This window comes from Esox lucius, chromosome 15, assembly GCF_011004845.1.
Source record: "Esox lucius isolate fEsoLuc1 chromosome 15, fEsoLuc1.pri, whole genome shotgun sequence".
NCBI classification, from domain to species: Eukaryota; Metazoa; Chordata; class Actinopteri; order Esociformes; family Esocidae; genus Esox; species Esox lucius.
Genome location: NC_047583.1, coordinates 31,964,942 through 31,978,872, shown reverse-complemented (window position 1 = coordinate 31,978,872; position 13,931 = coordinate 31,964,942). Strand labels below are relative to the sequence as shown.

The following is a 13,931-nucleotide window of genomic DNA, read 5'->3' as shown; positions in this document are numbered from 1 at the left end:
TCAATTTGCAGTGGTCTCTTTTAACCCTTCTGTTCCTCACTCAAAACTTTCCTTTTCGACTTTTTTGGAAAGGAAAGAAAAAGGTGCAGTGGTCTCTTAATTTTTTATGGAGCTGTACACTTATTGCAATCTACTGTACAAAGGTTCTCCAAGGTTCCCCCCTAAAGGATCCGAATGCCTTTTCCCATTAAAGTATTGATGTCAATACTGCGCCACAAAACAAAGTAAAAGACAAATATTATAGGGCTGTAACGGTACACAACTTTGACCCAAACTGTTCGGTATGAACCCTCTCGGTTCAATACATGGTACGCTGTGAAATTTACTGAATTTACATTTTGTTTTAGCACAAAATGCAATATATTTTGAAATAAGACCATACAAAATGTTGTGTACTGATTTGTAGCCTATTGTAGTAACATTTGGTAATGTTGGGCGGGGGCAACGTTTACGCACCCAATTAATTCAAAATACAATCGCTTTCTCAACTAAGGTTAGTAAACATTAAAGCAGAAAGCAATGGCAAACACAGGGGAAGATAAAATAGGGTATGCTGCTGGCAATACACCGAACATGATGACCCATTTGCGGAGACATAACCCCGACGACATCAGCGCAGTTATGAGTAAACTGCAGCAGTGCCTACCAGCTGCATTCAAACAGGCCCTCAGTGTGGGCCTGATGTGGCAGGGCAATAGTGATGGGGGTATTGATGGCTTTAGATATGCATTTCTCAAGTGGTAGATAATAGCAGATTTAAGTGCTTCATCAAAGTACAGAAATTCCCTCCCGTCCCCATTTTAGTAAGAAAGTGGTTCCTAGTTTGTACGAAGAAGTTGTAACCGCAAACAGTCACAACCTTGTGACCGCAAACAGGTCTGCCCTAACAGCAAAAAGGACATCCTTGTCTTCCTGACTGAGAACTAACAAATGTAGACCAGACAGTCTAAAAGTTAGGGGAGTGCAATACTGTTGCTGTTTGCTTGCTGTTATTCTTAATGAGCAAATGGGTTTGCACATTTTACTTTTTTTTTTTTTTTTTAAAGAGACTTGAGAGCCAGATAATCCCGCTTGTGTTGATCAAAAAAGCATCCAATTGAAACTCATTTTACACATTTTACATTTTGACATCTTTACTCACGTTGTACCATAATTATTTTTACCGTGGCCCTAAAATTTTATGTGCCGAAGTGTGGATTAACTGTACCGTTACACCCCTAGAAAATGGCCAATCCAGCAAAGCAAAATACTGTGAAAATAGTATTTTTCCAGCCAAGCAAAAAGAAAAATAGAGGAGGGGGGCTGCATGGATGACATGAGATGTGGAGACATGAAAGCCAGTTTGCAGAATGCATTGATAAAAGGGACCCATTCTGAAAGAACATTTGCATTTAAGATCACAAGGAGTGGAGGATCTTAAAAAAAAATCTCCTCCTACAATGGTCTGTTTGAAAACACAACGTAAAAGCGGACTTGTCACGATAGGAAGGTACATCAGTGACACCAGAAGTTGCCAAACTTTATAGATACACTACTGTAATAGTCCTCCTAAAAAGGAAATGGACTCCAGTAATTCAGTCAATATTCACTTTTCAAAGATAAAATAGAATCAGAATCTGGTAGTCACCTCTACACGATAACGTCCCAATGGTGGGATTAGAAAATGGAAAGCAGCTCTGGGACAAAAAGAGGAGAAAGGAAACTTAAGCGATCAAAGAGTAGCGCTACACCCCAAAAACAATTGAGGGCAGAATCTGTATAAGCTAAAGGAAAATGTAAAAGCAAATAACTATTTTTAAAAGTTCCCCCACAGCTGAAGACCCTCAAAGGATACCTTAAGAACCTTTCTTATTTTAGAGTGCAGGAAAGCATAATGGCAGGTGGCAAAGGAAGATAACTAAGGGATGACAGTCAGATACTCTTCATGAATAAGCTTGAAATTAGCTGGGAGTGAAATATCAGGCAAATGATTGGAGGGCATGAAAACCACACAGATTAAAGCAAGAGGCGGAGGAGGAAGAGTAGGAAGAATACCTTGATACAGCTAATTGGCAGCTTGGAAACAGAAGTAGTGAGATGCAGTTCAATGTCAAACAGGAGAGAGAAAGAGGCTGGAGGTTCAAGGTGGGTAAAACAAGATCAGACAGGATGGGCAATACCAGCGTAATCCAAACCCCCTTGCCTTTGTTATTACCAGGTTGCTATTACCAAGAGTTGAAACAAATGTTATGCCCGACTTTGACATACATAGCAACCTGTCAAATGTGTAGTAAGGAGTGTTTTGACCTAGATTTCTACTGTATCTGTGCAATGCAGGCCTACACTGAGTACTAAATGTCAACTTGACAGCACTGTCCCCCCACCATGGCTGTGCTTTTTGATGACATCGGCCAACTGTATACACAGGGAGTAACTTTAAGAGGTGGTTACTGCATGAAATGATGGACAATGTCATGCAGAAATTGACAAAGGTGAGACAAAGGGAAGGGTGACATGGTTGCTCTGAATGTTAAAGTTTGAGAGTTTAATTACAGATAGGTGAAATTCATTAATTGATAAACATACATGTCTTAATAGAAAGTACCTAGTTCTTCATGGTTGATTTACAAAGGCCATATCTAAGAGGATGGGCCACAAAAGTATGTGTGGCATGTTGTCAGGTAAATGACAAATGCTGTTACCAGTTCCTACGTATCAGAGACAGAATTAAATTCAATGACAAGAGCCTGAGTCCCTTCAACTCAAAGAACGGGTTTGCTGGGCCCATATTAAGCCTGTGAAATGAAAAGCATTTTTTTGAACTGTTTTTGTTTCTCCTACAAGCAGAAGGCAGAAAATATAGGAGGGTTAGGGTTGTGGTTTAAAAAGAAGTTGCCCTGCATCAGTCCAAACCACAAAACGTTAATTAGGCCCAACAAAGTGGATTCGGGGGTCTAACGGATAGAATGTTTCTTTAAGTTTTTTTTAATCCATCTATAATTTCTACATGACAAATGTAACCCCCTACAATAGAAAGGAGGAGTCTTCATGCAGCTACTCGGCCTGTGTAACACTGAGACCTAGCGTCCCTGTCAGCTGTGGGTCACAGACAGACATAATAGGAAACCAATTGATTTCTGCAGGAGGAACGCCAGAGCAGCACTGAACATGCTGCACTGTCACTTATCCTGCTGTATTAAAGTTATGTGATGTGAAGATTCATTTGAGTCCCTTTCAGTTCAGTGGGTTTATGGTGAAAACAACTGTTAATGTTAGAGGTAATGAGTGAAATTAAATTATATTTACTTTTTTTTAAAATTTAAAAACAATGCCACTGACAGAGCTAAGCAAAGCTATGGCATGAAGAGGATGAGTTGAAAGTGAAGGATGATGGGGAAGGATCAGAGGAAAGCAGAGAACTGCAGCACAAGACATATGGAAGGCAGCCATGCAAGCGCTTACAAGGAGCCCTACCAGAGTGTGTGAGAGAGAATTCCTTTAAGTATCCTCTGCATTTGTTTTTGCTCTGTCCTATTTAGACAACCGTACAATGATAGAGTTTGCACAGCCTTAAAAACCCCAATCTTGTCAAATATACTGTATCAGCAAAGTCTATCTCCTCATGCCACTGAACATGAAGCAGATTATTTTAGAAAGGATCAGACCCGCTGAAACCCCACAATGAGGTTAATTGGGATACGCTTCCATCAGGATCAGTCTAAATGAATGTCCAGGAAGGGTGTGAAAAGGAAAATCAGTGTTCATGCATACCTTCTTGTTAAAGGCCCAGATCTTGTCCCATTCCATGTTGACGACAGACCTGGAGCCACCCTTGGAAAGTGGAAGACAAAACAAGATGTTTTAAAAACGGCGGCAAAAAGCTAACAACAGGAAGACAAGACAGGATTACATTCCCAAGTAAATTTGGACAAAGTACTGCTCTAAAGATGCGGTCGAGTGTCTACCGACATTGAGGATTTCCACTACCGGATATCATTAAATTCATAGAATGGGTATCTCAATCTCAAGTCAACATTCCCTCTGTTCAATTCATCTTATTTTATTTTAAAGGACATTTTATGTAGGGGGTTACTTTCACTTGCTGTATGCGGTTGGAAGTATCGCAAGAGTCAGGCATGTGGATGAACAGTAGGAAAGGAAGATGCTGGGAGACATGAGACTTGTTACCACCACACCCCGGCACTACAAAATGTCTATGCGGAATAAATCCAACCATTTACATTTGATTGTAATAGGAAGTCTAAAGTGACCTCATGTGCCTGTGCGTATCACACACCGATCAACCATAACATCATGACCACCTGCCTAATAAAGTGCAGGTCCCACTTTCGCCACAAAAACAGCCCTGACCCGTCAAGACACGGACTCCACTAGACCTCTGAAGGTGTGCGGTAGTATCTGGCACCAAGACGTTAGCAGCAGGTCCCCTAAGTTGCGAGGTGGGTCTCCGATGGATCGGACCTGATCCCACAGATTGGATTGAGATCTGGGGAATTTGGAGGCCATGTCGACACCTTGAACTATTTGTTGCGTTCCTCAAACCATTCCTGAACCAATTTTGCAAGGGTACACGTGGTCTGCAACAATGCTCAGGTAGGTGGTACGTGTCAAAGTAACATCCACATGAATGGCAGGACCCAAGGTTTCCCAGCAGAACATTGCCCAAAGCATCGCACTCCCTCCATCGGCTTGCCTTTTTCCCATAGTGCACCCTGGCGCCATGTGTTCTCCAGGCACATGCACCAATCCATCCACATGATGTAAAAGAAAACGTGAGTCATCAGACCAGGTCACCCTCTTCCATTGCTCAGTGGTCCGGTTCTGATGCTCACGTGCCCAATGTAGGTGCTTTCAGCAGTGGACAGGGGTCAGCATGGGCACCCTGATTGGTCTGTGGCTACACAGCCCCATACGCTACAAACTGCGATGCACTGTGTGTTCTGACACATCTATATCAATACCAGCATTGACCTTTTCAGCAATTTGAGCTACAGTAGCTCGTCTGTTGTATTGGACCATACGGACCAGCCTTCGCTCCTCACGTGCATCAATGAGCCTTGGCTGCCCATGACTTTGTCGACGGTTCACCGCATTTCCACTGCAGACCAGGAGTCTCCTAGCCATCATAATTTGGCCCTTGTCAAAGTTGCTCAGATCCTTACGCTTGCCCATTTCTCCTGCTTCTAACACATCAACTTTGAGGACAATGTTCACTTGCTGCCTAATATATCCCACCCACTGACTAGTGCCTTGATAACGAAATTATCAGTGTCATTCACTTCACCTGCCCGTGGTCATAATGTTATGGCTGATCTGTATACAGCTCTGGAAAAAATTAAGAGACCACTGCACCTTTTCTTTCCCTTCCAAAAAAGTTGAAAAGGAACATTTTGAGTGAGGAACAGAAGCGATCAATTTGCAGTGGTTTCTTAATCTTAACCTTTCTGTTCCTCACACAAAAATCTTCCTTTTTGAGTCTCTGTACACACACACACTTAAGATTTAGTTACACTAGGGATGTTATTCTCCAAATATTAAGGTAATCTTTTTGGAAAATATCATGTTTATGAATTTTAAATTGTACATAAGGAATGTGAAATTGTGAGGCAGTCAACTGTGGCAGATGGAGATGTATGCACAGTTAAAAATAATAATCAACTCATCGCAGTACTACCACAAAAACGTAAGAGGCAATTATTCAATGTAGAAATTAATGAAGTCTGTTCATTAAATTAGGACCACCGATTATAAAACAGGTATGACGCAAAACAACCCCACACCTACCTGGGCAGCGATGAACTGTTTGAGGCCCTCAACTGTCATTCCTCGGCGTAGGACACCTCTGACTGTGGGGAAGCGAGGGTCATCCCTGAATGAAAGGAAACACAAGATTAATAATAATAAATTAAACTGATACAGTGCTTTTCTGGGACCCAAAGACGCTTCTTATCTGGTACAGAACAAACATCCGAGGAGAGCGAATTGGACAATACACAGACAAACGTAAAGACAAGGACTGGACGAAGGGAGGGGCTAGGGGTAGGCTTGTTTGAACAGATGAGGCTTAAGGTGGTGGATGAAGATGGTAACAGATTCAGAGTTACGGATTGATTGTGGAAGGGAGTTCCAAAGCCTTGGAGCAGCCCTAGAGAAAGCCCTGTTAACAAAGCCCTGTAGCTTGGACCAGGGGATGTAGCAAAGCGGTGTGACCGAGATGATTGGTATTGGGGAAAATTAAACTCTCTGGTATTGGGCAGGTCATTGACAACCTTGAGGAGGGCAGTTCTGGTACTGTGGAGTGGTCAGAAGCCAGACATTGCAGTTGGGAGGCAACAGTCCTTTTGAGGGTTTTCGCAAGTAATGGGAAGTTGGAGGTGGGGCAGAGGTTTTTTGGTGGGGGTTTTGGTGGGGTCAAGACCAGATTTGTAGTTTGAAGGGACAGTGCCGTGGGTGAGAGAGAGACTGACTATTTGAGAGATGTATGGACAGAGGGCAGGAAGGCAAGCCTTGATGAGAATCACAGGAAAGGGATCCAGGGAGGAGGTAGAAGAATAAAACTGAAGAAAAGAGCTTGCAAGCAGAAAAGAGGATGTGGAGGTCTCACTGTGGGGTTGGAGAAGTGTGTTGACAGTGGAAAACAGTCCGGGAGTTTGTGTTTGAGATGAAAGAGGTCCTGGCAAGATGGAGGACATCTCTATAAATGGAGAGGTGAAGCTTATATGCTTCGGCATGGACAGTTAAAACAGTTCTGGCGTTCAAGACGGTGACGCCGGCTGTCAAAAACGCAGTAAAGGCACACCTTCGCCAGCGCAGCAAAAACAAAGAGAAAGAGCAACTTACTCAATGTAAGAGAATATCTGGGGCACAGTTGATGGAAAACAGGTGGAGACCAGGATGCCAGTACAAGAGCCAGGGAGAGAAAAACTTCAGGGGAGAGGCTGTGGAGCTAGCCAATAATCAGGCAGTGTATTTGGGGTGACAATGGTGCATAGACAGGCTTTGCAATAACAAGCCGAGGAGTAGAAAAACACTAAAATAAAACAGGGGACAAGAAAAGTAGACCAAATGAAAACAAACATGGCACAGTTCCAGGGAGAAGCAGCAGTCCAATGCGACACCAGCAGGTACTCTCGCAATGATGAAGGATCAAATGATTTTCAACTATGAATGAAGCTATTTTCCTTAACGTAGGGGTTTAAACGAACCACTCTTTCATCAATGCAATGCATATTGGCCATTAAAGCAAGGGGCCCTGTCCAAAGATCAAAGAAGCATTATGAAGGAGTTTGGTATTAACGTGCAGTTGTGAAATAAGAACACAGAACCTCCTTTACGTTGCAGGAATTGTTACTACAGTGTTGTCATACTGAATTCGATCATGTCGTGTGAAAGGGTATTAGCAAAAAGTTGAACTAGCCAAAAGCTCCAGTAGGCTTCCAGTCGCCAACCTCTGTGACAATGATCTACTCATTATCACAGTTGGTTATTTTATGAAACCCTTGGTTGCTATAGCAGAGGGGAAAAAATTGAAAAATTCCTTTCCAAGAATAGGTGGGCAAAATCAGTCACTGTGTTTGACAGAAATACTGTCCTTTTTTAATAGATTAATTATCTATTGTAAAATGACGTTAACCTGTTAAATGTGTTAGTGAGGAAGATACAAAACAGAAAAATAAATTATGTGAAGCAGAGGGGAAACAATGAAAATGGCCAAATATGTCAAACTATGCTATTAGTTGACTCACCAGCCATCGACATAGCCCTGATCCACAAACCAGGTGAGCTTGCGCTTGGAGAGCACAGTGTTGTTGAGGTTGAGTCGAGCATACTCCCAAATGTAGGGCTTGCGCAGGCCTAGCGCCTCGATGACCCAATAGAACTGGTCATCGCGGTCATGGTACTCTGTGGTGCGCAGCGCGTGGGTCACACCCTCCACGCTGTCAACGATGGGGCAGGCAAAGTCATACGTGGGGTAGACCCTGTGGGGGGTGGGCAGGGAGAGATATATTGGTCAGTCTTTTGGAAATGCGGTTTCTTCTACATGCTCTGGATCTCTGCCTAACATTTAAAACCAGTGTTTCAGTACAGCAGCCTACAATTTACATTGAAAGGTGACTTATGAAAACACCACACCCGCTCTGCCAATTCTGCGGGTCCTAAGAAAAATAAACGGTTCCCAAAACACTCTACAAGTCTTTACGTAAAAATGGGTGGATTTTGTGCTCGCCTTCAAAGATTTAAAACCTGTGCTGGAGAATGTCAATAAAATCAACAGAGAAGCTTTATTTTGCTTGTTCAGGCAGCTTCACCACGCTCCCATTTGTGGCAAACTTATTTTTCCTCCTTCAGAAGCACTTCCCCTTACTTGTAGGTGTTGCCGGTGCGAGGGTGGGGGGCGTTCTTGCAGCGGTAGAGGGTGGGGTCACGCAGGCAGCCGTTGTTGGAGGCCATGTCAATCTTGGCCCGCATGCAACACGTCTGGCCGTACTCTGTGCCGGCCTTCATCTCCTCCCACATTTTCAGGTTCTGTTCTACCGCTGTGTGTGTGCATATGTGTGAGTGTGTGGGGGGGGGTGACAGAAAATATGAGTGGGGAACAGGAAAAGAGGGAAGGAAAGAGACAGGTGGAAGGAAATCAGCTAAGATAGCACAGTTATTGGGATTCCACCAAGGCTTCCAACAGCATTTGATCCCATTCAGGGACATAAAGTGCTTATCTTCAGAGGCAATATAGCGGTGTGTTGCAGGAATGCTACGCTGCTGGCACATTCAAGCAATACGGCAATCACTTCCACATGCACGCTCACATTTCACGACATTGCCTACACAGATGAGACTGTTTCCGACAAAACGAGGCGCTGGCGGATTCAGACCCACATGGGATTCAAACTGAGTCTGGCCGTAGCCCTTACAGTTATTGCGGTGCTTCGACTCAGTGCGCTGCTCCCTCTCTGCCTTCATCTGCTCGGGCGGTGTGTCATCGATGTAGGCCTTGCCCTCCTTCAGCAGCTGCTCAGCCATGCTCTGGATGCGGGGGAAGTGGTCACTGGTATAGGTAAACTGGTCCGGCTTAATCTGTAGCATAGCCACGTCCTCCAGGATCACCTGGGAGGAAAACACAGGAAGGAAGCGATTTCATTGACTTTATTTATTTTCAGGTATGATTGCAATCCGTTGTGAAACTCTTTTTTTTGCTTATGAGCGAAGACGGCAGAGTTGGAAATACCATACGGAATGCAGGAGTGTCCAGAAGGTCTTGGAATTGAAGTGGTTGTTTACAAACCCGATTCCAAAAAAGTTGGGACACTGTGCAATTGTGAATAAAAACAGACTGCAATGATGTGGAAGTTTCAAATTTCAATATTTTATTCAGAATACAACATAGATGACATATCAAATGTTTAAACTGAGAAAATTTATCACTTTAAGGGAAAAATAAGTGGATTTTAAATTTCATGGCATAAACACATCTCAAAAAAGTTGGGACAAGGCCATGTTTACCACTGTGTGGCATCCCCTCTTCTTTTTATAACAGACTGCAAACGTCTGGGGACTGAGGACACAAGTTGCTCAAGTTTATGAATAGGAATGTTGTCCCATTCTTGTCTAATACAGGCTTCTAGTTGCTCAACTGTCTTAGGTCTTCTTTGTCGCACCTTCCTCTTTATGATGCGCCAAATGTTTTTTATGGGTGAAGATTTTTCAGTACCCGGATCCTTCTTCTATGCAGCCATGACATTGTAATTGATGCAGTATGTGGTTTGGCATTGTCATGTTGGAAAATGCAAGGTCTTCCTCTGAAAGAGACGACATCTGAATGGGAGAATATGTTGTTCTAGAACTTGGATATAACTGTCAGCATTGATGGTGTGTTTCCAGATGTGTAGGCTGCCCATGCCACACGCACTCATGCAACCCCATACCATCAGAGATGGAGGCTTCTGAACTGAGTGCTGATAACATCTTGGGTTGTCCTTGTCCTCTTTAGTCCGGATGACATGGCGTCCTAGTTTTCCAAATTGTACTTCAAAGTTTGATTCGTCTGACCACAGAACACTTTTCCACAGTCCATTTTAAATTATCCTTGGCCCAGAGAAAACGCCTGCGCTTATGGGTCCTGTTTAGATATGGCTTCTTTTTTGACCTATAGAGTTTTAGCCGGCAACGGCGAATGGCACGGTCGATTGTGTTCACCGAAAATGTTTTCTGGAAGTATTCCTGAGCCCATGTTGTGATTTCCATTACAGTATCATTCCTGTATGTGATGCAGTGCCATCTGAGGGCCCGAAGATCACGGGCATCCAGTATGGTTTTCCGGCCTTGACCCTTACGCACAGAGATTGTTCCAGATTCTCTGAATCTTTGGATGATATTATGCACTGTAGATGATAATAACTTCAAACTCTTTGCAATTTTTCTCTGATAAACTCCTTTCTGATATTGCTCCACTATTTTTCGCCGCAGCATTGGGGGAATTGGTGATCCTCTGCCTATCTTGACTTCTGAGAGACACTGCCACTCTGAAAGGCTCTTTTTATACCCAATCATGTTGCCAATTGACACAAGTTGCAAATTGGTCCTCCAGCTGTTCCTTATCTGTACATTTAACCTTTCCGGCCTTTTATTGCTACCTGTCCCAACTTCTTTGGAATGTGTAGCTCTCATGGAATCCAAAATGAGCCAATATTTGGCATGACATTACAAAATGTCTCACTTTCAACTTTCGATATGTTATCTATATTCTATTGTGAATTAAATATAAGTTTATTTGTAAATTATTCCATTCCTTTTTTACACACAATTTGTACAGTGTCCCAACTTTTTTGGAATCGGGTTTGTATCATTCTAATATTTGGCTTAAGGCGTAATTCCTTAACTGGCATTTAGGCTGTGTTTCAAAAGAAGATTTAGAAGAAGGATTTAACAGGGGGCATTTGCAGGATGGGATACCTTCTCAAAGTCCTCCTTTTCTTTCTCTGGGTTGGTGTCATCGAAGCGCATGATGAGCTTGCCCTTGAATGTTAACTGGTAGTGCTGGTTGAGCAGGGCAGCCTTCGCATGGCCAATGTGTAAATACCTGAGACAGAGAGAAAGAAGTGACAGAGGAAAGGCAGCATTAACAGGAACACATAGCAGGTACACACTGACAGTTTCCATGTAACTGATTAGTCGTTTCCCTTTTAACTACATACAATGGCAATGTTTTTGGGCCAAGTATTCACACTAACCCGCTGGCCTCAGGAGGGAAGCGGACCACCACCTTGCCCATCTCGGCTCCTGGCAGTTCCACAAACTTCCCCACATCCTGCTTCTTATCCTTCTCCTCTGACTGGAAATGAGGACAAGACAAATTGGGAACGCATGATTGATTTGGACATGAAATTCAGACAAACACTAATATTTGTTAGTCATATTTAAAATATCTGTTATTAAAGAAAAATGTATCGTAACAAATGATACATTTGCCATTATTGCAACATTATGGAGGTAATTGGCAATACCTGCACCATAAAATGTTATTCATCATACAAAAATCATATAATGTTACTAGGGATTTATTTAACAACTCGCTCCTCCCTCTGCATGTTTATCGAATCACAGATTCCTAGCCCTAATATCATTATCATAAGAAAACATTTAGCGAGTTGACCACTGACACTTGAACTTACGTTGGACTTGAGCGGCGGGGCCTTGCTGCTGGCATACTTGTTGCCGACAGTGTTAAAGGGGACCTGGGAGCCCAGGAAGGAGAACCAGCGGTCGACATGGGAGAACACTCCTGCCTGCTTCTGGATTGACTGCCACTGGCTGCTTCCTGGAAAGTGAAAGACAGTGTGAATCTCTCACTATATTGTTAACACAGTTAACACTACAGGTGGGTTCAAAAGAACAGACTACACAAAAGCTGAACCTCAATTCAATATGTAGCTTTAACTTTGAACATTTAATAAATGTTAGCCATTTATAGCTTTATGTGAAAACATGGGTACAACAAAAATATACAAGGTCACACATATCTCTGTGCTAAGTTGTATGACTATCTTCACCCATCTGCGGTAACAGTGCTAGAGGCCAATTAAGGTTGGCTGGGTCACTTGGATTGACACTGACCTTTGAGTGCAGCCCACACACAGAGGTCAGCCAAGGTCAGGCTGTGGCCCACCAGGAAGGTGCGCAGGGCCAGGGCCTTGTCCAGCTCACCCAGGGATACTGCCAGGCCAGACTGGCCAGAAACACGCTGTGCACTAAACTCAAGCCAGTGGTCCACCTACAGAGAAGCAGTGAGGTAAGAAAAAAGCAGTGAATGAAAAGATGCATCAAACTTCAAATTGACGAGACGCCTTGGATGCTCCAAATTAAACACTTGACGACATGTTGGCACAAAAATGCCATTAGCCTAAATTCTTCCGACACAAATGAACATTGTTGTACAGAAGCATGTTCTCTTAGCAGAATGTTTGGTCGTCTTTGATGTCTTGAACGTAGCACGTTCATATGATGGGACCGCCTGTTAGTAAATGAGTATCACTACTACATTTAATTCTTCCAGCAGGAAGGAACACAGTTACAAAACCTTTCATGTCCATAGGAGCATGTTTGGTTATGTTTGAAGTCTTCAACCCAACATATTCATACGAATGGAGCTCCTGTAATCAAATGATGTTCTTAAATGTATAATCTATCACCATTTCTTGGAGTTAATGACAACATCTTTCTTTAAATGATCCTGAAAAATAATGTGCTTAGAATAGCACGTGACACCTATGCAGTAGGCATTTAGAAAAATATAAAGCCAAAATTAAATCTATACATAACAATATTCCAGAGAATATTCTAGCAGCAATTCCAGATAATGTAGAAATGGGAATATTGACAGACGGATCGGTGCAGCTTCTGCAGTAATGCAGTCGATGTATCGGTCTGTCGTGGTGAAGAAAGAGCTGAGCCGCAAGGCGAAGCTCTCGATTTACCAGTCAATCTACGTTCCTACTCTCACCTATGGTCATGAGCTTTGGGTCATGACCGAAAGGACAAGATCCCGGATACAGGCGGCCGAAATGAGTTTTCTCCGCAGGGTGGCTGGGCGATCCCTTAGAGATAGGGTGAGAAGCTCGGTCACCCGGGAGGAGCTCAGAGTAGAGCCGTTGCTCCTCCACATCGAGAGGGGTCAGCTGAGGTGGCTTGGGCATCTTTTTCGGATGCCTCCGGAACGCCTTCCTGGGAAGGTGTTCCGGTCCCATCCCACCGGGAGGAGACCCCGGGGAAGACCTAGGACACGCTGGAGGGACTATGTCTCCCGGCTGGCCTGGGAACGCCTCGGTGTCCCCCCGGAAGAGCTAGAGGAAGTGTCTGGGGAGAGGGAAGTCTGGGCATCCCTGCTTAGACTGCTGCCCCCGCGACCCGGCCCCGGATAAGCGGTAGAAGATGGAGTATGGGAATATGGACAGTATGAAAAGAAATCTTAAATATTATAAATGTAAGTGCAGTACTGCCTATAAATGGATACATAAAATCTGCTAATGTACATTGAATGTACATAGAATGTGACCAGAGCATATGAAGTGTTCATTTGATCAACAGAGCAATGTTGCTGGTTGAGAAACCTTATGGTCAGGGGGTACAAGCTGTTTGTGAGTGTGGAAGTGCATGTCCTGATGCTCCGATAACATCTACCAGACAGCAGCAGTGTGAACAGACCATAGCCTGGGTGGCTGTAGTCTTTTAAGTTTCTCCATGTGTTCCTAAGGCATCATGTATGGTAGATGCATTGCAGGTAAGCGAGATGGCAGCCGATGATGCTGCCATCTCGTGACACTACCACGTAGTAATGCAGCCTCAGAGGATTCACTCAATGGTGCACCTATAAAGGTTGGGGAGTTTTTTGCGGACCTTCCTGAGTCTCCTGAGGAAGTATAGGCATTTTCGGGAAG

At 43.6% G+C, this 13,931-nt stretch overlaps 1 protein-coding gene across 2 annotated transcripts in view; it reads right to left on the bottom strand.

Moving 5' to 3' along the window:
- The window catches only part of eprs1 (glutamyl-prolyl-tRNA synthetase 1), a 42,395-nt gene that overhangs the window by 21,393 nt on the left and 7,071 nt on the right, over nt 1-13,931 (bottom strand). The window contains exons 4-13 of one of the 2 annotated variants that reach the window (XM_010905078.5): nt 12,112-12,268; nt 11,670-11,815; nt 11,229-11,329; nt 10,951-11,077; nt 8,913-9,105; nt 8,366-8,537; nt 7,746-7,979; nt 5,785-5,869; nt 3,751-3,810; nt 2,035-2,055 (exon numbers count right to left, since the gene is read on the bottom strand). In XM_010905078.5, coding sequence (XP_010903380.3) covers nt 2,035-2,055; nt 3,751-3,810; nt 5,785-5,869; nt 7,746-7,979; nt 8,366-8,537; nt 8,913-9,105; nt 10,951-11,077; nt 11,229-11,329; nt 11,670-11,815; nt 12,112-12,268 — 1,296 coding nt within the window. The remainder of the gene's footprint in view (nt 1-2,034; nt 2,056-3,750; nt 3,811-5,784; nt 5,870-7,745; nt 7,980-8,365; nt 8,538-8,912; nt 9,106-10,950; nt 11,078-11,228; nt 11,330-11,669; nt 11,816-12,111; nt 12,269-13,931) is intronic. The other variant, XM_010905080.5, reaches the window with a different exon arrangement.